At 42.4% G+C, this 26,331-nt stretch overlaps 2 protein-coding genes across 8 annotated transcripts in view; one reads left to right on the top strand and one right to left on the bottom strand.

The window, feature by feature from the left end:
• Nucleotides 1-7: 7 nt before the first annotated feature.
• PGPEP1L (pyroglutamyl-peptidase I like) lies at nucleotides 8-23,664 on the bottom strand. 7 transcript variants are annotated; one of them, XM_087743368.1, is made up of 9 exons: nucleotides 21,839-22,042; nucleotides 20,990-21,481; nucleotides 17,475-17,602; nucleotides 17,231-17,391; nucleotides 14,517-14,569; nucleotides 7,894-8,010; nucleotides 7,250-7,479; nucleotides 6,206-6,293; nucleotides 8-3,703 (listed from the first exon to the last, which is right to left on the bottom strand). In XM_087743368.1, exons 4-9 carry the CDS (start codon nucleotides 17,262-17,264, stop codon nucleotides 3,638-3,640), a joined length of 588 nt encoding a protein of 195 aa, XP_087599494.1. In that variant the 5' UTR covers nucleotides 17,265-17,391; nucleotides 17,475-17,602; nucleotides 20,990-21,481; nucleotides 21,839-22,042; the 3' UTR covers nucleotides 8-3,637. The 7 variants fall into 7 exon arrangements, with proteins under 7 accessions (XP_087599494.1, XP_087599493.1, XP_087599491.1 ...); XM_087743367.1 differs by lacking the exons at nucleotides 8-3,703; nucleotides 21,839-22,042 and adding exons at nucleotides 17,977-18,093; nucleotides 23,475-23,664 and having other exon boundaries at nucleotides 6,013-6,293; XM_087743365.1 differs by lacking the exons at nucleotides 8-3,703; nucleotides 21,839-22,042 and adding exons at nucleotides 17,977-18,093; nucleotides 22,291-22,417 and having other exon boundaries at nucleotides 6,013-6,293.
• FAM169B (Protein) overlaps nucleotides 22,314-26,331 on the top strand; it is a 41,525-nt gene continuing 37,507 nt past the window's right edge. Inside the window, 1 exon segment of the mRNA XM_087743362.1 lies at nucleotides 22,314-22,480. Coding sequence (XP_087599488.1) covers nucleotides 22,447-22,480 — 34 coding nt within the window. The 5' untranslated portion in view covers nucleotides 22,314-22,446.

Below are 26,331 nucleotides of genomic sequence, written 5' to 3'. Positions count from 1 at the left end.
TTGAGTATGACAGGGGGACAGTTTTTTGATTTTTTTCAAACTTTTATCTACCTCACTCTTATTTTTTTATATGTGTGTATATACAAAAAATACATCTCACATTTCTCAGCAGCCAATAAATGCCGTTGATACTGGTAACCTCTCACTCCATATACCACATGCTCTAGGTTCTGGAGGGGAAGAGTCACTGCCTGGCACGAAGGGTCGCTTCAGAATATTCGCCTCAATTCCAAGGAGTTTCTCCAATTTTTGGGGTCAGATTCATGATTGTGAGGAGAAATCCAAGAGTTGTCTGACTTAGGGGGACCGTTCTTTAAGGAAAGACGAAGGCCATTTAACGTGCTGTCACAGCAGTCCTCAGGTCAGCAACAAAACGCTGCGTGTTCGAATGAGCGGAGACATAGCTGACCTGATACGAGGACTTCAAATTCTGAGTTTTTGATGAAATCTGTTACAGAAATCGATTGTTTACAATGTTTGAAGGTCCAGAGGAATTGCTAGAGTAAAGGGAACGGTCTTTCTGTTTGTCCTGTAGAATGGGCTAAGTCATTCCTGCCGGTTTTCCCTCAGATGCCACAAGCACCAAAAAGACGTTTGGCCAAATCCGCACCTAAAAATAAATCGGCTCGTACAGCAACAGCCTCGCTTTCTTGACCAAAAAAAAAACCTGCCACAGGCTGCCTGATGATACTGCTACATCGAGTTCGCAGCTTTGGATCTTTGCTGCTTCTGTTTGATGAGAGCACTGATTTTTTTTTTTTTTTTTTTCTTCAAAACTAACATTGAATTGATTTCTCTAACGTGCCAGTAAAAATTCAGTTCCCTTTTCTTCCCCCGTTTATATGCTTCGTAACTGTGGATTCTGATGGACCAGCCATCAAATTTTAACTGCCCTCTGACAGCGTGTAACTGGTTTACAAGCACACAGGACTAACACGAGCTTGCCGTCAACTTGATGTATAATGTTTCTCTTTTTCCAGCTCTGGCAGCTGTTTGTGCAGGTGTTGGTTGTGGTATCTGAATAACGTGGTGCTTGGCTACTTCGAGTGGTAGACGGCCTCCTGAGTACACAGCGCTGTGGTTAAGTGCTACAGAGTTCGTCTTCGGAGGGAGCGTTTCTCTCTCGCCCAGAGAAACCGGCAAAATTTAAAGTTTTTTCCCAGGTTGTTTTGGTTTTCCATTTTTTATTAGGTTCCAGTGACCTTTTGGTGCAGTGGCTCTTCCCCTCTCTTGCACATATTGACTACCACAACTGGAGATCCTCAGATCTTTCAGCTGGCTAGGAGGGTTTTGTTAAAACTGTCCAAGTTACTGGTTTTTATAATTGTATGTAGGTGGTTTTCAAATGCATTAGGAAGAAACACTAATGACGTAGCACCCATCACGATAAACATTTCAAAAAGCACTTCAGTAGAAGGCAGTCGCGTGACGTCACGGATGCGTGCGTGACGACAGTCAGCTCTCCTGGACCAAACCACCTTCATGATACCATTGCGTTCTGTGTTTGCAATTCAAGCTTAATTCCTTTTTTGTTCTGTTTGTTTCCATAGCTTTTTTTTTTGTTGTTGTTGTGTTTTGTGCATTTTGAATAGCTTTATTCACATGGGTTTTTCATGCAGACTTCCCTTGGACAGTAAATCAAGTTGTTTGTGCATGTGAACAACTGAGAATTAATGTTGGCTTGATAGAGTCATAATATGGTTTGTAATGTTGTTCTTCCCTGAGACCACTGGCTTGTCTGGTATGGCAAATTTATTTAGAACTTCAGCTATGTTTGAATAAAGTTAAAGTAATCCAATTTGTTTATAAATTAAAAACAAAAGCCCACCCAGCCCTGAAAACCAGCATTTTGACAAATGGCACCAAGATGTTTTAATGCAGTAGGATGACAAACGGGCATCGCTGCGGGGAGCAGGCGGCTTTGTTTTTGGTGCTCGGCCACTGTTCTCACCTGACTGGCATTTAAAAGCCGCTCGGTGGCACAGAAGGTGGTTTGGTTGCAGAGGAACGTGGCTCCTACGTAACCGCAGAGGTGCCGGCTGCGTGGCACTGAACGCGGTGCTCTTTTGGGGGAGCGATAAACTAGACGCAGAAGCCGAGCACGCCAAGTCTTTCTCAGCGTGATGCCTCTGCTCCCGAGAGCTGGTTCGAAGCGACGTACGATCCTAGGCCTGTCCGCACTGATGCTCCTCTTGGTCTTTAAAAAACAAAGGAAAGAAAGCCCAGTTTGCCCAGGATGACTGGTTACCAGATGGAACTGCTGCCAGGTCCTCTGGAAACAGCTGAGGGGTGTTGGGTACAATCCGAGTCTAAGTGAGCAACGCTCCTGTTGTTGGTATAACTCCATACGTATATATCTATATATACATATATGTATCTGCATATGTATATAATATAGATATATAGAGATTTAAACCCTTTTCATTCCATTAGTACAAGTAACACTTGTTTCCTGTTATTCTTATTCTGTTTGTCAACCGTGTATTTAATCACTGGGCCGAACAACAGTGGAGGAAGGTGCAAGGGATCCGCTCCTTACTAACCAGTGATAAAAGCCAGATACTGCAACGTAACCCACGAGCAGTTGCGCAGACAAGAATTTAAGAATGATGTGTAGAAACAACGCTAGCGGCCAGGGGTGCTGAAGATACAGAACTAAAACAGGCAGGAGGGCTCCAAAGGGTGCCGCAGTTCGGAAACGGGGTTGCTCAGAGACGATGGACGGCCTCTGAAACTGCGCGCAGCCAGGGGGGTGGGAATCGAGAGGCGGGCGCGTGGAGACAGACGAAAACAAAGGGTATGGAAGTGGGTACTCACAAAGACGCGGGGCTTGGCAGAAGTTTGAGGTGGTTTCCTGAGCTTGGTATGTGGGACAGCATCAGAGCTCAGGTATCACAATCCCGGTCGTTGGTACTTGTAAATAAACCTCTGGCCTTTCCAGCTGGAGTGGTGAATTCGTTGCCAGGAGTTTAACGGTGGTTAGCATCGGTCCGTAGGAATCGGTCTCAACTTAAGAGTTGGTCTGTTTTGCAAGTACCTTAAGACTATCACTAGTTCGTGTGTGTGCATATGCGTGTGTGCTCATCTTTTTTTTTTTTTTTTCTGTATGCGTTTCGTTGATTAGTAATCCATTAGCATTTTCAATAGGGCTTTAAGTCCAGTAGATTACGGGTAGTCAGTTGACGAAGATCTGGTTTACAAGAACTAATTAAATGTTTCATTGCATTTTGTAAGTACATAGAATAATTTTATAAAATGTTTGTAGTTTATAAATGCCTAAAATATAATTTAAGGGCACTTTTCTGTGTCTGTGTATGGGTGTGTCTGTATGCGCTCAGTTTTTTTTTGATGGTACCAGTTTACTAGCTAGCTTTACAATATGCCAAAAAGGATCGCTAACTTGTCCAATTCACGGCGTGTCCCTCTCCCCCTACCCGCCCGAGCTTTGTGTCCCGGTATACAGCGAATGAATAAAGGAGTTGGGGAAATGTTCTGTATCTTCAGTATCCTGGTCTTCCAGAGCCCTCTGGTTGGGGTGGGATCATCGTAACTGGTCACGTCGCTTTCCTGTCTGGGGCAGTCGACTTCATGGATTACCAGAACCTCACTGGTCGGGGAAACAGAACGGGTTTTGCTGCTAGCCAGTCTCACTCGTGCCGGTCAGCGCCTGCTTTACGGTGGCCGTGGGGTTTGAAGGATGCGACTGCATAAGAGAAAGAGGGAAGACGGTTCTCGTAATTGCTATTGAAGAACTATTTGCGGATTTCTTATCACTTTAAAAGTTTGTATGCAGCCTCTAAAGATGTTGAGCGCCATTTGAAGCTTTGTTGAAACGAGCAGGGTCCCTATTTATTTTTATTTAAGAATATTGAAGATCCCTTCCCCCTCGCTCCCCCCAAATTTGACTGACTTCATTGCTGAAGGGTTCTGATGATCGAGATACTGTTTAAAAATCAGCTCTTCTGTTTTCTGAACCAGTGAGGTTTGAGATGAAAGGATTGGCCAGAGTTTGTCTACCTCTGGGACAAAAACAAAACTAGAAAGTGCTAAGGAATGGATGCAGTTGCAAATACAACATTTTCCAATTTTTCTTGTTTAAATTTTTTTAAGAGAAAATTAAACGATAACATGGCCAATTTGTTACATAAAAAAGACTTGCTGTGTATAAATTATTCCTAAAGAAATTCCTGTGTTTATATTAAAATGAATCAGTAGATTAAAAAAATTCGAAATGTTTTTGTATATTCTGTTGTAAGAATTTATTCCTGTTATTGCGATATACTCGGGATTCTTTACATTATGAAAAGAAGAAACTTTGTCTATTTTGAATGGCTGAAGCTAAGGCTCCTTTAGTTTCTCTTACTCTGCTTTTTTCTAGTAGTTTCAGTACTACATGATTTAAGTTAAATAAAAGAATTCTGTATGCATTCGCCTGTTTCTGAATTTGTTGCTCCTTACTCAAAGCAAGGACAGGTTGGAAAACTCGGAGTAGATCTCTGTTTTTCTTCTGCCCTTTTTGGCTGCGTTTAATTGAGCTGCTCTGGATGAATCTTAGTAGAGGTCAGTCAGTACTGCCGTTAACGGTGTTCTCATCCAGCGACACCGAGCTCGTGGACCCTTTGTCGACGGGACTTTGAGTCCTGTTTTGCAGTAGGTCGTTCCTTTGAACAAGGTAAGCGTTTTTATTTATTTATTTGAAGAAAACCTGCTTATTTACCCTTACAGTAACCCACAGACAGGCATTCAGCCATCCAGCATGTGGTTATCGGTTTTCTGGAACCGTCATTGGAAAAAAGACAGTGGCAAGAAAACCAGAATTATCTCGGCGTTTCCAGTTCCTCTGACTTTGTCATCAAAGTCTCGACTGAAATAAGGCATGACGGTGGCCCAAAGCTTCATCAGCTGTCCGTGCCGTTCGGTTTGTCTGTTGTCCTTTTTACTGACGGGATGCTTGAGGAATGGGCTTTTGTTTCCCTGGGGAAATCCCAGGTGTCTACATTAAGCTGCTGCTGTCCAGTTCCAGTGACTGGTTTTGAAAAATAACCTGCTAATTTTAGCTCACCCTTGTCTGTCACGGTACCAGCAAGGTGATCGAGGAGAGCGTGCATTGACGTTCCCTGTGTGCTGAAGGGGAGGTGCTGCGGACCTCTGGTACCCAGCCTTCACGGCGCGGTCCTGCTGTCTGTAGCTGTGTTTGAGACGTGGAGGAGCCTGGCTCAGCGGGGGAAGCACAGGGGGGATCTGGCACGGTCCGATGCCAAGTTTTACAATTTGGGATCTCATTTGGTTCCTGGTTTGTGCCACAGCACAGTGCTTCAACGATTGCCTTTCCTGGGACAAGTTAGCTTTTTGATTTTGATGCGCAAGTCCCTGAATAGCCGTGACCTACGGAAAGACTCTTGTCTTCGTGCTGTGCCCTGTGGAAGGACTACGGTGTTTTCCTTTGGGACAGGCACTGAGAATGCGGGGTGCGTGACGTCGCTGTGGCAGTTGAAACCCAGATTACTGAGAGAGTTACAGTTCCTGCTGGATTCCAGCCTTTTGTGTACTCTCTTTTAAGTCGCCCTGGGTTCGTAGCCCATTTCCGATGTGGAAACCGGCATTTAGAGCAGGTCCCGATGAGATAACTGTAAAACTTCACCTAACAGGATCGCTGCCTGCGTTTTGTTTTCCCCTGTATTTACGTTGTTCGTGTGGGCGCTTTGTATGGCTGAACTCTCTCTCTGGACTTGGACAGGGGCGGAGGGGGACCTCTGATACCCATCCCGTGCTGAAGGTCCTCACGGCCGTGAGCATCCAGCTTGGTTCAGCAAGTCGTTAGTAATTCTAAGCATCAGAACTAGCATTAAGCATCTAAAGTGTCTGAAGTGCAGTTTCACGCTTTCTTAAATCTGAAGCAGCCTTATCACCGTGAGCAATACAGACTGCGAATCATGTGGTTTTTCTCTCAAGCTTTTTACACCAAAGAGATCTAAACAGTTGGGTTTTGTAAGGAAATGTCACTGAAAATAATGTGGAATATAAAATCCTTTATGTAAGGTTTTTAAATAATCTTTAGATTTGCTTCATTTAAGAGAGTAAGGGATTGCATTCTAAGAAATCCTCATTTTTTTCTTGCATGATCCATCTTACTCCCTTCCCCACACTGTTTTAACATTTCGAAGATAATTGTCTGTAATGCTTTTCCTAGGAAGTCTGCTGTTACCGATTTGGATAATGGAGGCACATGGATGAAAGCCGCTCTTCCATTGCCGTAATACAGAGAAGTGTAGTAGGTGTAATCACAGATATACCTGCAATATTAAGGACAAAACAAAACCAGAAACCTGAATTAAGGATTACTAAACTTTGATTAAATTTAAATATTCTTTAAGTAGCCAAACCAGATCTGGTTTATGAAATTATTCAAAACATATTTGCTTAGTGGATAAGGGAAATGCTGAAATAAACCAGGTTTGAGAAACAAATGTTCCTTATCTGACGGTTTGGTTTCTCAGACAGCCACCCAGAAGGAACTTTAAATTAAAAAAATCACAAGACGTGCATTCTCTTCTAGGTTTCTCTAAGCTGTGGGAGATGGGAAAGGTAGCCCAGCCGACTGGAACTACAACCACGTAATACAGTTTCTTGTGTAAATCATACAATCTCACCATCTGGAGGGGTTTTTCTTATCACCATGCCTTTTAACTTGCAGGTGCAAATCCCAAAATGAAGGGCCAAAATTACCTGATTTTTATTTTCTAAAAATGAGAGCATTTCTGTGTTTTCCTTTTAAATGAAGACTAGCGTAATAGAAAACTGCTTCAGTACTACTGAAACACATCATGAGATCACGGACATCATCCTAAAGGTCCCTGTAACTGCTCTGTTCCTCAGTCTATGTATTTACATTTTGTATCCCTCCCGGTTGGGAAAAAAAGGTTAAAATCTGCTCCTAGTCAGTACTGCTTTCAGACGCGGGTTTACTCAGGTTTACTGGGGTTGGTAATCACAGGGTGTGCTATGTTGAAACTTGTTTCTTTTGGAATTTACAAACCCATGGAAAAATATCTACCGGCTGTAGTTTTTCATGAAGGCTGCTGTATATGAAATTTAAATTGATCCCAGTTTCATACTTGTGCCCCTCTGAAGACTTTGCTTCACAGTGATTTTGGTTGGAGGCAAAGTCATTGCAAAGATTCTTCAAGGTTCAATGAGCTCATTGAGTTACTTCTGCTTTTAATGGGAGACCCCAATACGCAGTGTTTACCTTCCCGCATCTCTGGAAAAGATTATATCAATCCCTTCCACTGAAATGTTTTTCCAGAGAGTCTTCATATTAATTGTCGATTCAATCTTTTCCGGGCCATCTAGCATGCAACAGCCACCTTCTGGGCGAAAACCACAAGCATCCATCTCTCGGTAGCCTTTGTTCTTCCCACACTGCTCAAGGATGATGATTGCTTTGGCGGATGAAGCCAGCCCAACGTGAACAGTAAGCTGTTTTTTCCCACCAGAGTGAATAACAGGAAATTAAAAATGAGACCTGTTTTTCAAAAACATGCAACGCAATAGTGCCAAGCATTATGTGAAATACTAGCTTCGAGGTAGGGAGTCTTGCTGTAGCTCATGCCTAAAGAAAACTTCGATAAGAGATTACAAACGAGAACAAAATTGTGCTTTCGTTTGGTTTTGTTGTGCTGTTTAAATGGCACGGGGTTAAAACAGCCTGCTAATTACTGTGTGCTCCACATTCCAGTTTGAAACCTTTATCACAGTTTTAATAGTCACTTCCCAGAGCAGTCTGATGCACGGACTGTGCAGTACTCTTCTGGAGATCTTTTTAAAGATCCACTCAGAATAATAATATTCATAAATGAAGGGGGAAGATTGTGTAACTTTCTCATTACTCACCAGTGGCTGAAGAGTTGTCCATATCTTGAAGACTTGCTCCTTTGCTTTTTGGTAAACCACCGGCAGCTGCGTGATACGCAGATCTACGTTTTTACCGAGGCCTCTCTTGGACAGCTCCTGTGTATACAAAAAGCCACCATGGACTTGTGAGAGCATTGGATTTCTCGGACTGCGATAAAGAAATCCGGCTGATCCAACTGGGAAGACCTATGAAAGCGCAGCGTAATGCTGTCTAAGCCCGCGGTTCCTAAACATTGGTCTGCAGTGAGATGCAGTTGTCTTGTGGTAGCTCTCCCTTTTGTAACTGAAAGAGATGAAAGGGTCCTCGCTTGAAAGCATCTAAATAGGCTTTGGTGTAGGCAAGAGGTGTTCCTCTGAAAGATCTAGTAGGTAAACCTGCACTATCAAGAGGCACAAATGAGGGAGAATTCACATTGGCTGTCCGCCCAGGTGACACGCGATCTGCTGGCTTGAACTGGCTCAGGTAAGCTCTGCTGGAGGTGACTCGGCGTCAGGAAGGTCACATTCAGAACGGGCTTAATTTCTTGTTTGGTCTAGAATATGGTCCCCTAGTAAAAGGAAAGGTCGCTTATTGGGATGTTATTTCTCTGTCATTTAAGCAGAGCTGTAGTTGCACACGGGATCTTTTCCCAAAGGAAACAAAACTTATGCCCAGGATTGAGATGAAAGAAACAAAGGCGCCCTTCGACGCAGCAGGTTGGCCAGACGGCTGGGAGATGGTCTGGAGAATAAATGTCGTGTGGAAATGACTTGAAATTATGTTGTCAGTGGAACAGGGCTATCGAACACGGCATAAGCCTCAAAGTAGAAGGTAGGCTGCTGCAATGGCAGGACGCAGAAGGAATGCATCTGAGGTAGAAAGCTTTGTCCCAGAAAAGTACAATGGTGGTTGGAAATCCCTGTTGCATTTGAGTAGACCATTACCAAAGGGGAGGGTACGGATGAAGTCTCTAAGGCAGGGTATAGGCACAAAGTCGGGAGCAGAGGCATGCGATTAGCCCAAGAAACCTGTAACTTTTTACTAAATGTCATTGTCTTCTCAAGCTTTCCTTTCTCACTACGGATTCTCGTGCGGATGAGGCCCGCAGTTCTAGGCTGTGCTAACTGGGAAATTTGCCCTTCAACACTGGCTTCCTATATAAACTGTTCCAATTTTCTTGTCAGCGGAAACATTGATTAGCTGTGCTCAATAAACTATTTGACACAAGCAAGGAAACAATGCCTGCAGGGAAGTAAACACATTGAGAGAACAGTGCCAGCCTTTTTTCCTCTGGGCGCTGACAGTCTTTGAGAGACCATTGCATCATCTCGCTTAAGAATGCCGTACTGTGTCTTAGCTTCCAAAAAAGAAAACCCCAGCTGGTTCACAATTACCATTTTCTTTTCTAAAGCATCTTTAATTTTAACATTTAATGGGATTCTTCCTTTTTAACTGTAAGGCTGAGAGGACTCGACTACCCCCAACTTTGGTACAGAATGTGGAGACCCGAAGTGAGTTGTTAGGCTGCTCTCCTCTCGTGCTCTCTGGATTGACGTCCTCTTGTCACCATTTGTCACGGGAGGAACATGCAGAAATACTTTTGTGCAGGACAAAACCAGAAGCTGCCCAATAGCAAAGGGCTGAGAATTTGCGTCAAAGGAAGATTGTTTGCTATGTCCCAAGCAATTTCAGCATGTTGTCAATAACGTGTATTACTTTGTTGTCTAAGAATCCTAAGCACGGGCTTACACCCCCTTAGACCAGATGTTGTGCAAAGATGGAACAAAACCCAAAGGTTGTTCCTTGTCTCAGCCTTAACCAAAACCATTTTTGCATTTAAGGTGAGAGACTGAAGATGGGTAGAGGAGGATGACTGCATCTGGAAACTGGTGAGTTGATTCAGTAAACAAGTGCCTGTCTTTTGTAGTTGAAACAGCAAAGGAAACTTCAAAGGAGGACAAAAGCTTTGGAGGACTTTTTTGTGGGAGAAGTGGTTGAAAAGCAAGCATGATGATTCTTCAATGGGAAGTTTTTCTAAAAGGGAAATGAAATCCTCCAGCATTATCAGCTGATGACCTTGAGCTGCTGGTGAGTCGCGGTCCCGGTCCCGGCCCACCGGAGTTCCGGCCCACGTTGTTACCCAGCCCTCCCCAAAGAGAAGGGATTTGCACGAACAGTTGCGCTCAGATGCGGTGGTTGTGTGTCACACGGGGCATTAGAAGCACCTTGAACTTCTAGAAAACTCCAGAAAATTCCACTGATTTTGCCTGAGTTCTCACTGATTTGGGTTGCCAGGAAGGGGGCTGTATGCGTTAATTTTGTGAACCTCATTCAAAAAGGCTTGTGTTGGTGCAGGCAGACAACCAGAAGGTATCGGTTGACCCGGTCAGCCTGCAAGTATGTTGCAAACAAAGTTTATTTGTTTGTTTGTTTGGTGTTGGGTGGTTGGTTGGTTGGTTGGTTGTTTTTTTTAATCCTGCAGATACCTTTCTAAAGCTTTAAGGATGTAAGAAAGCTCCAGAACAGAAATTAAGGAACTAAATAGCAATGTCTTCTTAGTTTCACAGATGATGAAACTAAAGCAGAGAGGGAGAGAGAGAGAGAGATTAAATGACAAATTTCCGAAGCGGCAGGATGAAAAAACGGCACTCACAGATCTGATCCCCATCTCCCAATAGCAAACCCACTTCCCAGAAGCAGTTGGAAATGTGACCTGTTCTTTGCACTAACAGTTTAATTACTATGAATGTTGTCACTCAACTTGCATTTGTGCCCTGTGAACTGGGGACTTTGACCTTGACGGTAGCCCGCCCTGCTAGGTTATTTAGCTGCCAAGTGCCAGAGGTTTCTGGAGGAGACAGAGAAACAGGGTCAGATCCAGGGTTATTAGGTGGGACCATCCACCTGTAATATGGAATAAACAACGCAGGGGAGCTGGGATTCTGAGGGTCCCATGTGGTGCTGAAGAACTAACGCATCATGGTAACTCGCTGCGATCTGTCAGCAACTGCAGAGTAAATACTGGGTGGCGTTTTCCTTTAGAGAGAATGTCCTCCACTTGCAGAGTTAAAAGTGCTGCTGGTGGAGCTTTCGTGCGTATTTTAGGAGGGTATTTCAGGTGAGTGGAGTTACAAGAACCATGAAAAACTTCATGAGACAGGTTTCTACAAGAGAAGCTGTCTTTCTAGTGCTAGACAACCATGTTGGGCCATGTGACAGTGCCTATAAAAGCTCTGAAGCTTTTCTCAGTGACCCTGAATTGAGAGGTTCACCTGTATTTCAGATCCATTCGACTGTCCCTTTCCCTGAACACTTGAAGGGTACTTGCTGAGGAACGAGAACTCCGTGGATGCAATGCTGAGGAATACCTCCTGTGTGCTGCGATGAGAACTTGTGCAAAAACAACAGGGTACTCCTCACGTTCTCGGAACATTATATTTCCATATTATACAACAGGCAACGTGAGCCAATACACTGCTACATAGTATCAATAAGAAATCCAAGCATTCAGAGCAAATAACTCTTTCTAAACTAGCAGAAATAGAGATTTGTTATCAAATCATTTATCATCTGATTCCTGGGGAACTCAGAAAATGGAAATGGGTTTATTCACCAAAAAAGCAGTAGTAAGTAGTTAATTTGTGAGAGAAACAATATCACACAACCATTTTTCTGAGTGCCCAGTGAGGGCGCAGAAGGGATGCAACTCTTGGAATGGGCTGTGTGCTCACTGGACCCATCTCTGATCCTTCCTACAGCAAGAAAAGAGGTTTGGGAAAACAGCTGATCCCATCAGCAAGGCAGAGTGCAACAGCATCTTAGGGAGAAGCTGGTGACCGGGATCTTAAGGAAGCAGTTGCGCGTAACAGCAAGTATTGCTCACGAAAGTAAAGCCATTGCTCTTTGGCAAAGACGCCGTTTCGAAAAGCACGGAGGGTGAGGCTGTGCTTTGGGAATTAGGACCCTGGGACTCCGGTTACATGTATTTTTACAGGATTTTGGATGCTTTTGATGCGAAGACCCTTCTGGGATATGAACTCTTAAAATGACATGTATCAGCGTTACATCACCTCTGAGGCTTCCACGGTAGCCAGGCTTTTGATAAGAACCCAGTTCATTTTGAAGCAGTAATTAGGATCGTTCTGGATAACGCTACAAAGGCACTAAGCCTGAGCGGCCATGTCTCGCAGCTCTGGTCTGGCTGCTCAGTACTTTCTCAAGGATGAGTTTGAGCGTACTCTCGCTTGGTTCTCAGAAAAGAGACTCAGCAGGAGGGCTTTACATCGCTTTAGTGATCCATGCAGGAACCCCAAAGCCAAGGCAGGATTACTTCCAGATGTACATACCAAATGTTGCTATATTTAATATATGTGCATAAGCTTCCCGAAGACCATAGGGCTACCCATGTGAACAAGGCCAAGGGAACAATACCATGAGATTGCTATTTAGCGTGGAGAAGCCTATCAACATTGGAAGTGCTTCCAGATTTGCAGCAAATTTCCCTGAATTGTCTGGATTAACCACCTTTGCCAGGGAACAGGAAACCAAAGCAGCATCCCCAGTATGAATACGAATTAATTCCACGCAGAGGGTGTCACATCAGAGGGAAATGGATTTGTTCTCCTCCACACACAAGGGCTGACATCTGTTCCATTATGGAGCGCCGCAGCCCTTGTTATCTAACAACTTCCTGGCGTAGCCAGCGCGTGGCATTGTTACAGAAAACTCATCTCATCGGGGCGTTTTCGCTTTAGGCTGTTTTCCTTGCAGATAAAGAACATGTTTTATTTTCAGCTAGAAGAGGATGATCTTGCCCCCAAAATTAGAGCCGATAGGAATGAGGAAATAATGAGCAAGAACATTGTCAACTGACAACCATTTGTGGTTTAGGGCACATGTCAAGTTGGAGTTAAGATAATTTATGGGTCTCTTGTGATGACTGGGGTATGGAAAGGTATCACTGAAGTATTTTTGTTTCTTGTTAGCCTACAGGGATAACATCCCTCATGACTTTCAGTGAGTAATAGATTTATTCTTCCAAACACCTAGTTGCACTCAGCATTCTTCACCCAGCAAAGCTAGACTAGAAAATACGTATAGGCTGCTGGAGCTGCTGCAGCTTTGATCTTTGGAAAAATGTACTAGCTCCTGGTTCTTTCAGTTGTTTTGGCTTGGCTGCACTTCATTTTCAGGACAGATCTTCAGTAGCTGTCACCAAAACTTGTAATACGGTTATAGTCCTGTAGAGTCATCATCTTTCTGTCTCTACTAATACTTTCTTATAGCTACCTTTGTCATTTCAGTGTCCAGAAGAATTCAATATTTATGGGCTTATTTCAGTCTCCCTAATAGCACATAACCCCCTCGGTTTGTTTTACGTGTCTTGCTTTCCATTTTTACCAGTATTATCTGTTGTTTCTTGCAGATATTGGACCAATCTTCCAATTCAGTTTTACTACCTTGACTGTTCCCCACCTAGTTTCAGATTTCATTGTTAACCTTCTTTCTACCTTGGAATTGCTAAGACAAAACAACTCTGTTCATAAATACCTTATGAGAGTAACTGAACTCAAGGAAAGGCCGCTGTCTGGGCTAGGGAGAACGAATGAACCTTGCATGTGCCTTTCACACATGCTCAGCAAATCTCTGCAGCTGTTCCTACTGTTTGAACATGTGTGCTATGATCTTTCACACTTTAGGTTGAGGTAGAGTACTAAACTACCAAACTAGTAAATTATTTCATTGTAGCAGACATACTCTCACATACAATGGTCGGGTATTTATTTTGTAAGGCATATTTAAAGAGACAAGTTATGTTATTGTTAAAACTTAGGTAATATTTTAAAAACAAGTGATCTTTTCCTGAGAAATAATCTATTTGTGGAAATTTTTGGTGCGTCCCAAGAAATGTGGGTTCACACAAACAATAATTTGAAAATAAACAATTGTAACATAAAAGTTTATGCTGAAAGCCAGGTATCCAAACCACGTCGTTGTATCACCCAGCTAAATTTGTTCTAATCCATGAACTTAGGAAATAAGCAGGAATTTTCAAGACTCCATCTTAGACATGTTACTGCTAGTCAAGGTGTATGGAGGGGAAAGAAATCTGAATGACCTTGTTTTCAGTTTTAACTGTAGACTTCACTGTCATTTGAAAGCGGAAGCCAAAGCTGAGATGTGAAAACATACTCAGAATTGGCATGCTTTTGGTTTTGTGTTCCTGAAGTAGGCAGTAAGAACCCAATAAGTTACACTCGGATGAGAAGGAAATCGCCTCACACAGGCACAATAAGATGAGTTGTGGTATGAGATGATCTGTTTACTGAAGACAGAGATAACCTGTGGCATATGCATTAGTGGCAGAGAAGGCACCCTGGATAAAAAGACCAGTATTTTGATAAATGCTTAAATAACACACACAAAAACCCATTCTTGCAAATAAAATAATGTTTCACTACTTAATTATCCTCTTTCTTCCATGTTGGGAGTTGGCTCCATGAGGCACAATTCTGTTTGAGTCATGAGAAAGAACTTTCTTGAACACAATGGAAAGCCTGAGAACAGTTTGTACTGGGATCTCCACAAAATAAAACACCTCCCTCCCTTTTTTTATGCTTACCTTCACTGCTTCCCAGCTAGAATTAACCAGATATTGTCTAAAGGGACCAAAACCTGAAAAGAAAGGAAGGTGCTTTTAACCTATGCTTGCTCTGCAATTGTAGATTAGGTGCCGACATATATGCACACACATATTTGTTCTTTAACTTCATACTCTTGGTTATGGAGGTTGAGTTTTTTAGGTAGGATTTAGCCTTTATAACACTTAAGAGAATAGTATTTTCATTTTTTTATATGCCTTGATTTAAGAACTAATCCTGCAGTCTCCGTTCATGTCAAGGCTTACTTATGAGATAACCTTCACTGAAGCTGGTAAACATACTGGAGCCAACAGGACAGATCATGTATATGATGATTTTGGGCAAGGATCATCATCCACAGAAATACCGCTACCAAAAGATCTGGTGTTAAATACTCCCAGGTCACAGCCAATGTACCATTCTTATTGTTGAAGCTCATGAAGGCGAAGATATGCATATTTAATGAAAATGTTTGAAAGAGTAAAATTTTATTTCATTTGTAATTTTTTTTTTAATCCCAAGTAACGAAAACTTAAGTTTTCTGTCAGGCAAAATGTGCTTTTTGTGGTGCTGGGCAATCTCTCTTCCTTCATTTTTTCCCCATAGGAAAAGCGAGGAGGAAAGGGAAAAGGACTCCTTAAATCCAAAGTACTGCGTTTAATTTTATGCATCCTCTTTTGTGAAAGACTTTTTTTTAAATAAAAAGAAAAAAAGCAACTGAATGCCCATCAAGCCAGATGGGCATTTTGTCATAAAAATCTTTGATGGAAAACTCCCGCTATCTTTATTAATCTCAATTACTGTTCTCAATCCAGAGTGCTGCCAAGTCTTAGATACTGGATGGCAGGAAAATGAGTATGTGAAATGGTTTTAATGCTATAACTCTTAAATATTTAAAAATCCTTAAATGGACAAATAAATAGTTGACAGCATATGATTGCTATTTTGCACAGTGAAGGGTGCTTGTATGTGGGGGACCACTAAGCCTAAATGCAGGCTTATGACAGCTTAATTAATGCTAGACTTTAAGCATTTCTTAATTTGTTAATACTTATTTCATAACGGATCAATCTTTTCTCTTTTTATGAAAAGCTTGATGGTGCTAATATTCTTGACAATGTTTTCCCCAGGTTTAAGTTTGTACGATGGGGAGGGAACAGGGGAAATAGTACTCATTTCACATTAACAGGGAACATAAAACCTCACTAGTCCCACTCTGCTTTCAGAGCAAAGTCAGGGTGACACCTGCTCCATTCTGAAGCTGTAGTTGTTGTTCATGTTTCTGTACACGTGTGTGCAGAACTGTAGAGTTATAGTAAAGTTATTAAATAGCTCACAATGAAATACATGCATGTCAGGGGCGGCCATGAGAAACTACTGCTTAGGATAAAATTGTTCTATGAAAAAAATGACTAAATGTAAGAGAGTTTTACAGTACTGAAATACCTGCAGCAACTTGGAGAGCTAAGTGGCTGAATATTATTAGGCAGTATATAATAAACTGGGCTCACTGCCAGCAGGTTTATATTATGAGCAGGTGAAAATGTAACAGAGGCATGCTGTGATAATCTCTGTAATAGCTTAAAGATGCACCTGTGTCTTTAACGGGACACACTAGTCAAAACTATTTGAATAAATAGATTTCTGCACCTAACTAGCTATCTAAGGGGAGAAAAAACTAGTAAGGTGCTAAGAAGCGTGCCCATCAAGGGTATGTGCCATAAATACCATAGGAGAGACCCAGATTGTCAGCCTTTTAAGAGGTTAGCAAACACTTCTTGCTCTATTCTGCACTCCTATTCAGTTCAACTGCAGTTATGTCTAAGCAAGCCAAACTAGTTCTGCCCATCTTGCAGCTATTGAAAAAAAAAAAAAAACAAAAAAAAGGGTTTAATTGAAAACAGCAAGATGCAAATCTCTTTGATGTAGCTTCAACCTCATTCCTATGTCCTCACATGACCTGCAGTGGAAAATTATCCAGCAACTCACGTGTCAAGATATGTGTAATGATTGCCTTTAGATGAGCCAGTGGCAACAAGAGGAATTGCCAGTAGCAGCATTCCTTAAGAGCTTTAACCTTTTAAAGCTCAGAAGTCTCTAGCTGGTGGTTCTGCCGCTGTGATTCAGCAGTAGTTACAGCCAGCAAGAGAAACTCCAAATTTGGTCCCTTGTGCTGCATGTTCAGGCATGCTCCTTTGGTATATTTAAATTTAATGGTCTAGTTTAGCAGTGATGAGGCAGCATCTCCGGTTTAAATCTTCCTTACCTTGCCATGAAACTGAGACGCTGAAACTTGCCATGTGTTGCTCTAATTCTGGACACTGACTATGTGACATTGTGATGCAACCTGGTTTTCTTGCTTCAGAGCTCCTTTCGGGTAAGCTTTATCTAATACTAGCCTGCACTGCCTTGAGCTATGTGGTTTGGATCAGAGAGAATGTCAACAAAGATTAAAACATGGAGAGAATGAACAACAAACCAAACTGGATGGCAGTAAGGAGGGCAGACTGCAGTCTCTTTCCTCTGACATGCATCTGATTTTCTTATGAAGGCACAGCAGCAAGTTATTTTCCATTTGGAATTGTTAGTATGACCATTTGCTACTGTTTTTCCCTCTAGGGAACTGTTTATGACAAAGATCAAGCGTGTGTACATACCATCTCTAGCTAAAAGGAGAATAAAATAAAGATCTTACCAGTTACAACCACGGTGTTGGAATTTGAATCCATGAAATCTCCAGAAGCTGAAATCTTGTTGTCTTGCAGTTCCAAACAGTATTATAATTCATATATCTGTGGCAAACTTCTCCATTTGGATCACCTTTTTTTCTTCAAAGAGTGATGTGTCTGGATTTACCTGACAGGGATGATTTATGATTCATGTCAGTTTCAAAGCGAAAATTGTTACCTCTCTGTATTAAAGACAGAAGTCTGACTGACCGGCTGACTGACTGGGACTGCCCCGGACTTCTTTTCCATTCTTCAGGCACGCAATAGTATTTAGGAAGAACAGGAAAGGCTTAAAGAAACTTCTTGCAAAATACCCAGCAATATTTTTCATCAGAAACCTGTTTATGTACAAGTAAACAGAAGATTAATTGAATCAATTTTATTATATCTCTGTGGATAATCTATTTTTAGCACAGTTGTAATTCACTTTAATCATGAGGAATGACTTAACTACAAAAACATATCCGTCCATTTCTACTGTTCTTAGACTTTTTCTCGCTGACTTAAAAAACTCGGGGTAACTTTGCTGTTCCTCTTCATAGCAGTTATCTAATTTACTACTCTTGATCTTTATCTCATGCTCTTTATAAAAGAGTTCAAGCATCTTACACTTTAAAAACCAAACACCAATGGGAAAACGTCTGTATTTGCTAAAGCAAAACATTTACTCAGTAATATCCTTGAATAGGCAACATATTAAAAAAAATCTCACTCCAACTTGCAAGGTCAAAGGAACTCTGGAAGCTGGGTTATAGCTTGCTGAAACTGGTGAGTTTAATAGCTGGTCTGTCTTCATTAAGCTGAAGCATGGGAACCAATGGGGGGGGGCCTGAAATCAAAACATATGCACATTGTCACTGCCCAAAACAAAAGCATATGAAAGTTCTCTTGGGAATTATAACTATGTGGGCAGAGGGTTTCGCTGGGTCTTGTTTTGAGTAGGAAGTGTATGTGTGTGCGCGCGTGTGTGAGAGAGAGGGAGGGAAGAAATACGCTAAGAATAGAAAGCCACTACACAATCTCAAGAGAGCTGCTAATTGTGAGACCTTAAGAAAAAAAAAAATCTCTGAAGAAATCTTTTCAGTTGGGTGGTGGCTGAATGGGGTTTAGAGCTATGAGTTGTGTCTATCATTTAAATCCTCCTATGCTGAGACAGAAAGAAATTTGCCGATTCTTTTAAATAAAAGGACTCTGATTCCACCATCCATTTCTTCTCCTGACTAATACAACTTGCAAAACTAACTTTTGCTAGCTGCTGAGGCTGAAGAAGCAGCTAATCCAGTAAACACAGAACCCTCTGCAGCTTTAAATAAGGCAAAATCTGCCACTAACATCAGTGAATTACATCTAAAATTCTACTTTCATTCTCCTATGTCAGTTAAGATTTTTATAAATTCATTTTTCTGTGTGACCAGTTAGTAAAACTCTTCCTATGATACTGAACAGGACAATGACATACCAGGCTTCTCATAGTTATTTCCGGTTTGTGCTTTTTTTTTTAAAAAAAAGCTTGATAGATATTCTCAATTAAAAACAATCTAAGTACAGAGTGGTCTAATGAACAAAGCATATGCAAGGAATAAAGCGAGATTTAAGGTCTATAGTTGCTTAATTAATTTCTTGCATGAGAAATTATGTAAGTGTTTTGTTTGGGACATTATAGCTGCTTTATAGATATGTATATATATGAAGAGTATTGCTTGAATGCTGTAAAATACTAGGTATTTTATTAGATATTCTTTTATAGTGTACATATAAGTCTGTTAGATCCATGCACTCTGAAACAACTGATATTATCTGCTTGGACTGTAGTACTAGTTTGCAAAGTTTTCACAACTGGCAAAAGAGAGTAGAAAAAATATAGACCAAGGAAGATTATTTCACTAATCCTTTACAAAGGAGCCGATAGCAATTTACAGGGAAAAAAAACCCCAAGACACTTTTTAATGACTCATCAGTTAAGTATTGACTTCAACAGTTAAGTCTGTCCCTTTCCGTAAGTTTGCTGATTTGGTAGTAAAGATTCCGAGATGATCCCAGTGTTGTTGTATGCTTGTGCAAATGTGGGAGGAATGCTAGTGGTTTGAATAAACCAGGAATCTGAAGTGCACTGAAATTCATTTTTGCACTGATTTAATTGATTGCTTCTGTTCCCAAGCTTTATATGCATGGTAGTATACTTGGGGGAATAACGTATGCACGCACTGTAGCTGCATTACGTTTCCCTAACAAGCAGAAAATAAAGGATATGGTAGCTTCAAAAAAAGAGTAATAACATTTTCTAGTTAGGCCTAAGTTCTACTGAGAATTTTATTCAGAAATGAAACCTTTTCTTTCTTCTAACATTTCTTCAGCTGAAGTCAAAGCTACTCTTGAAATTTTTGTGAAAGTATGATTGGAGCTTTAATATTAGCACTCATATGTGTGTATGTGCCCATAACAATAGACACCCCAGTCGCTGGATATGTGAGGTCTGTGCAAATTAATCTCCCCATCCATAATTAAGAAACCAAGCCCTGGATATTTGAAGGCAAGTCATAGACACAGCTGACTCAGCTAAACACTGGCTGTTTTTCTTCTTGCTATGCACAAATGTGATTGGCATGGCACTCATTTTGACATAAAGAAGAAATGGAAGCAACTCAACTATGAAAGCCCTGGTTATCACCTTGAATATTTTTCTGTACAGTTGTCTGATACATTTAAAAATTATTTGAACTGTTGAGTAAGAGAAAAATGTATTTTCTGCAAATGCATTCTGACCACATTGCAGAACTGCCAGAACACTGCTCGAATAGCTTTTTAGTAATGACGGTAACAAGAACTGAATATGGCCCTTCATTTAGAAACAGCTCTTTAATTTTTATCTCTTTTATTATTACTTATGTATAGATTTTTTATTTCTTGTTATTGGCAGGCACTGACCAATGTTTTAAACTGTTAAGTGTGTTTAATATATTCCAATTTTTATCTCAGCTGCTCAACATTTAATGAGAGGAGGGAGAAAGCAAGCTGTTATGCTATTTAACATTAAACTATAATGGGACTTTAAATAGAAATTTCAGGATCTAACACTGTACATTTCTTTTCCATTCTAATAAAAATAAACGATCCTCAGGAAAGACCGAAGCTGGTCTTTAAGTAGATAGAATGCAACATCACAAAGAGAGGAGACAAACATTTTGGTGTAAAGCTCGCTGTTCCTTGTGGACCAATGCCTCTTCTATAACAAACACCACAGAAATAGTAAATGGAAAAACGTAACAGCAATTTCACTTACCTTTTTTTGGATAGAAAGTGTTATATATTCTATGTTGTTGCCTTATTTATATTAGTTCTTCTGCAGTTGATACTGTTGGTGTATACCCAGTGCTTAGCAATAATGGAAATGTATATAATCTAAATGCGGCCAAACTGTTGGGTGGCTGTTATAATCTCAGTTCTGGTCTTCTTGCAGTATTAGCAAAAACTAACTGCTGTGTATGGACAGATTTTTTAAATTTTATTTTTAATTGTTTATAATAGTTTAATGCAGGGCGAAAGTACTTTAGCAGGAGAGCACGCAACTCACGATCAATGGGTTGCTTTTGTCCAGGTGGCATTTACCATGCACAAAGAGACTCTGCAAGCAGGATATGCACAATTTAAGTAATTATTTATCAGCTAATATGCAAAATAGATAGCTAGGACTAACAAATTACTAGGCTAAACAGTAATATGCTTACCACTCCTGATAAGAAACTGATGAGTCTTAGCTGGCCAGGATGTTTTCAATATGCTGGGAAAAGTTGGTCTCTGCCATTTGTTGGCCTGAGCTGATCCTCAGCATTACTGTTATCGTCGCATTATCTGCTTTTCTTTCCTTCTGTATCGTTTCTCTTGAATCTTTCACCAGCTAACTACTGTCATCCCAACAATAGCACTTCTGTGACTTGACCTACTTGTCTTTCATGGCTTTACCTCATGTACTTTCTCACAGCTTAACAATTTTCTCAGTGAAACTCAGGCAAGGTCACACAGCAACGCTGCATCGAACTAGGCCTTGGACCATGGCACAGCCAAACCTCTGGGCTGAGTGTGACACGGGGAGCGGTGGAAGGTACAAAGCTTCAAGCGATCACAAGAATGTGCTGAAATCCACCGATGTGCAGTGACGTATGGTTGTGTGACAGCTGCTTTTTTGAGAGCATCACTGTATGGGCTGAGATCGCTTTGTCCTGTTGAGGAAAGAAAATACAAATCTACTTTAGTATGTTTTAAATCATTTGAAAGGAGGAGCAACCTTAGGGAGTATTTGGTCACTGTGCTGATGGGCAGTAGAGTTCAGGACGCTCCTTTGAAACCTTGTCTCCAGGTCACGGTGGTGTTCCCAGATGGTGTAAGTGCAAAGGTAAGTTTATTTCTTTGCAAACATACTGTTATTTCCATGTACTTTTCACATCTTTGATGCTTGTGTCTGCTATTTTAGAAATAATTAAGCGATCGTACACCCACAGTAGGAAGGCTCCCAGGAGTCAACACCTGGATTCTACCTTCTAATTTTGACAACTGTGTGTTCATTTTAATCTCAGTACCTCAATTTTATGGTTTGTAATAACAAACAGCAGGCTGCTCGCCTAGGTTTTCCAAAAAGCCTCTTCTACACTGACAGCGATCACTGCAGTACATGGCTGAAGAATGCTACAAAAATGTCACTTTTGTACTTATTTTCCCTCGTAAACCTTCTTCCTCTGCCACTCGAGTTTAAAGAAACTGGCGTTAGCTCTATGGTTTGTCATTCCGGGCATTTTACATGAAGACTTGGGAAGCTGGGTTCGGAGTTTTATAAGCGAAGCCGCGCTGCTGGGCTGGCAGCTGCCGAAGGCCGGGCCTTGCCGGCGGAGGACGAGGGCTGCGGCCGCCCTGCCGGGGCCTGCAGCCGGCCTCCCCTCGCCTCTCCAGCCTTCGCGCCTAGAGAAACTTCTCCAGACCCTTTACCGTCACCTCCCCCGTCCCTTTGTTTCCCCAGCCGCCCCGGGGCCGCCACCCCGCCTTCCGACGGCCGCTGCTCCTCTCAGCCAAGCCCCGGCCCGCCCCTCCGGGCCCGCCGTTCACCGCCGCCCTGCGCGGGACCGGGCCGCACCGCCACCCCGTCCGGGGCGGGGGCGGGCCGCGGCGGTGGGAGCCCGCCTCAGAGGAAGTGATGGAGGCCGAGGGAGGAGGAAGAGCCGCCGCTGGTAAGAGGGGACGGAGAGCGCTCGGGAGCTCCCCCGCGGCCTGGCCTCCTCCCCGCCCCCGCCGGCCCCTGCCCCATCTCCCCTCACGCCGCCTCCTCACGGCGGCCGCCCCGCTCGCTTCGCCTCCCTCCTGCTCTTGCCCTCATGCCGGGCCGGCTGCCCGCCCGCAGAGGCTGGACGGCGGTGCCTGGCTGACGCACCGCCCGCCCGGGCTGTCCGGGGGCGCCGCCGGCGCCAGCCCGCGCCTTCTGTGAGGAGCCCGCGGCGCGTCCCCCCGCCGCTCCGAAATGGCGGGCTCCCCGCAGCACCGCGGCTGAGGCTTTCCAGCGGCGGCCACAACGCCGCAAAACACCCGGGCCTTTCCAGGAAAACTTTGCTCAGTCGCCTGCGGTCATGACCGGGCAAGCCCCGGCTCTTCACTGCCGTGCTCCCAGCGCCCTGCTTCCGCAGGCTGGCTTGAGGGAGATGGTCCGGTCTGACCCCTCTGCACAAAGCAGAGTCAACCAGAGCAGGCTGCTACAGGGGTTTTTTGCCCTTTTCCCAAGCCTACAGGTAACTTTTCCAGGTTTTAAGCTAGTCCAAAACTGTCCTGAAGCAGAGAGGAGCCGGCCTGATGATTTCTGTCAGCTTTGGTTTGGCAGGTGATGCTGGCGAAGGGCTCATCACCAAACGCCTGTGTCCAGTGTGGGTTTAGAGGTCTCACAGCACAGGTGCAGGCGTTTGGGACTTTAATGGCTAAGTACTCGAGAGCTACTAAACAGCAGAGGGAATACTGTGTAAAAATACTTCTACATTTTAAAGGCCAAATCTCAGGCGGCATCAGCAAGTGTTTACCCAAACTGAGCAAAAACATGGTTTAACAAAAGAAGCATGGTTTAACAGGGACAAAAGGAGCAGTGAACACGTTGCTTCTTGACCATGGAAGAATAGTTAGTTGGATCAGTTTGGTGTAGAGATGAAATACAAAAGGCTTTCAATACTGCAGAGGACTTACCCTTTCTTTAAAAAGTATTCAGTAAAAACTTTTTTTGCTGATCGCGAGCTGACTGTAGAACAAGAAATATGTGGTCTCTAACGACGAATTTTTTTTTGTCAAAAAAAGCCACTCGTGCCTCATCTCCTTTCAGCAGAAGTTAATTTACTGGTGTTCTGACAGTAGGCAAAGAGCTGCTCTGCCCAGCAGAGACCAATACAGAGAACTCGGCCATTCAGTACGTGGTGGATTTACACCGCTTTCAAGTGAACAGACTTCATGTTAGTTCCCAAATGGCAGTGCTCCTAGTGCTTGGGAAGGGAGCTGATTTTAGGACAGGTGGATCTTCTGCACATGCTCCAGTGTGGATTTCCAAGGGAGTCTGGCGTGTGTAGTGTTCCTGGTTTATATTTGACTAGGAGCACTTCCAAGAATCTCTGTTCACGCACTTGTTTGGATAAGGGCCCATTGCATCACCTCAGTTAGCTTTTGCACTGCTTTCCCTCCTGCTCTGTTTTTATACTTTTCTTTCTTAATTTGTCACGCTAGCAGGTAAATGGAGAGAAAGTGAATTTATCTTCTGAAACGCATTTTAAGTTGCTGCCATTTATCTAAAGCACCTACTTCACCCCCTTCAGTAAAATAATGATGTTGTTCATTAGTTCCTCTAGCTGCTCATGGCTAAATGCACCGTAGTCAGATTGCTCTATTTTTTCCCTCCTATCAGCCACTTATGAAAGTCAAACATTTGAAATAATGCTATTGGTTTTTTTTGGAAGACTCTCAATTCTGCTGATGTTTTTAAATAAAATATCTCTAGATGAATGGGACTTGGTTTTTCATGTCCAAGCAAGCATTGTACTGTTGGGCACTTCAGTTAATGTCTACGTTTTTTCCCTGACTTTTTCATTACTCTCAAATTGAATGTTTAGAATAGTTGTTCTTCCATCCCCTTCCTCTTCTGGAACAGATGCCATTGTTTTTAGGTATCGTCTGAGTTTTGGCTTAGTTATTTAATTGGATATACCTATGTTTAAAATAATTATGGAACAATTGGCAATAGGCTGAGTATACAGCACGCTTTAAGAGCAGGTTGGAGTCAGCCATTAGCTCTTCTTGTGCAAATGGTGCTTTTCATTTTATGATGTCGTGCTGTAATTGGGATGCTACAACTAGGTCTTGAGGTCTGTTCCTGTAGCTGTTTTTCACAGAGCAAGACTGCTGACACTTCCGGGTTTCTAAGCCCCTTTATAGGTCCTAGGCAAATGGTACCATTGAGAAACAGGCCAGCTCCTGACCTAGAACTCGAGGTTCTTGTTTTAAATTCAGCCTTGTCACAAGCGCTTTTTGATTTTAAAACACTTTGAAAGTCAGATTTGTATTAACAGCAAGGCCAGGAAGGACATTCGGTGGGTAACAATGTCTATACTACTCTGGAGCCTGAGAAATAGTTAGTTACCAGATGAGAAACCTGTACCTCTAGTTTAACAATTGCACTAATGAAGCCTTAAGTTTCCATCTGTCTCTCTAGGAAGACAGAAGTCTCCCTGCCCTCTATGAATTCCGTATTAATCAGTTTACAGGCAGGAGGTTAGCAGCCTGTAAGGTGGAACCACAAAATTTGGGTAGCACTATATATCATGAACGTGGCCCCCACATCTAGAAAAGCTACTGAAAGCTCTAAGATGAGACAGTTCAACAACCATGCTGCTTCAGTATAACTAAAAATTCATGTATGGAACAGGTAGAATTTTACTCAGACTGAGGAGTGTTTGTATCTAAGAGGTAAGGGCTGTCATAACCTCCTCGCTTTCCATGCCACAGGTAAGGCAAGTTACCGAAACCTTGCTTTCTTTAACATAAATATGTAGTTATGGTCTAGAAGGAGAGAAAACAGGAAACAAAATCCTAACTCCTTCCTTCAAAGGAAAAATACAGTCCAAAACCCAGCAAACAAACCCGAGTCCCTTTCCATAATAGCATTGCAGTGAATACACTCCTTCCCTTGGGGAAAAGTATGAGAAAACAAACAGCACAAGAGAAAGTCTAGCCAGTTTAAATTTGCAAGTGGGAGGTGTGCAGACATTATGGTTGTGAGTACGTTATAAGAACCTACGTAGAACAGGCTGGTATGTATTTTCCACATTATAATGGTTGCGTGCTGAGAGACTCCCAAACACTTCGCGTGGCAATTCACAGTTCTGGTGTGTTGTCTTTGCAAAATGATTGGCAGACCCTCAGGTCGCACATATCCGAAGTAAACTGTGTCCTGCTCAGTTACCGAGAGGTCTGTGGATGCTTAAAAATGTTGTGTTTGTAACCTTTGAAACTGCTATCTGGTGGCTGGTCTTTATAGTATTACTGACAACAGATGGCAAATGGCTCCGCTGATGTAATTCTTGCTAGTGTTTCATTCCCGTGAAGTTGCACAGTTTCAAAATCTCAGAAAGTGCCTCCATATTTTTTCCACGTAATGATTTCAAGCCAAACTAAATAAAAACATTTTATATTATTCAAATTCCCATGGTGTCATGTGACATTTTTGTAATGATTGCCTTGCAGCAGTTTCAGATAAGTGCACGTTTGGTAGCAATTTAAGGCCTGTGTCCTTTAAGTAATGCTTATTAGTACGTAACAGATGCTGTTTAGAAACATTATGCCTTTTAATAGGCTCTGCTTTTAGACTACATGTTCTCATTCCAGGCAGACTGTGGATCAGGCAAGCTTGGAGGTATGCTGTCATTTATGCAAAGCCTAAGTCAATTTTCTGCTCTGAAGTCAAGCCATGTGTTTCTCCTTGTTTCTTCCATTCTGGTCATAGCTGCCTTGCTGTGTTTTTCCCCCTAGTTATATCTTTGGCTGATTGTCAAGCCATTAC

This window comes from Nipponia nippon, unplaced genomic scaffold, assembly GCF_047370975.1.
Source record: "Nipponia nippon isolate SJK-2023a ecotype South Korea unplaced genomic scaffold, ASM4737097v1 scaffold_9, whole genome shotgun sequence".
Taxonomy (NCBI): domain Eukaryota; kingdom Metazoa; phylum Chordata; class Aves; order Pelecaniformes; family Threskiornithidae; genus Nipponia; species Nipponia nippon.
This window is presented reverse-complemented; position numbering and strand designations above follow the sequence as displayed.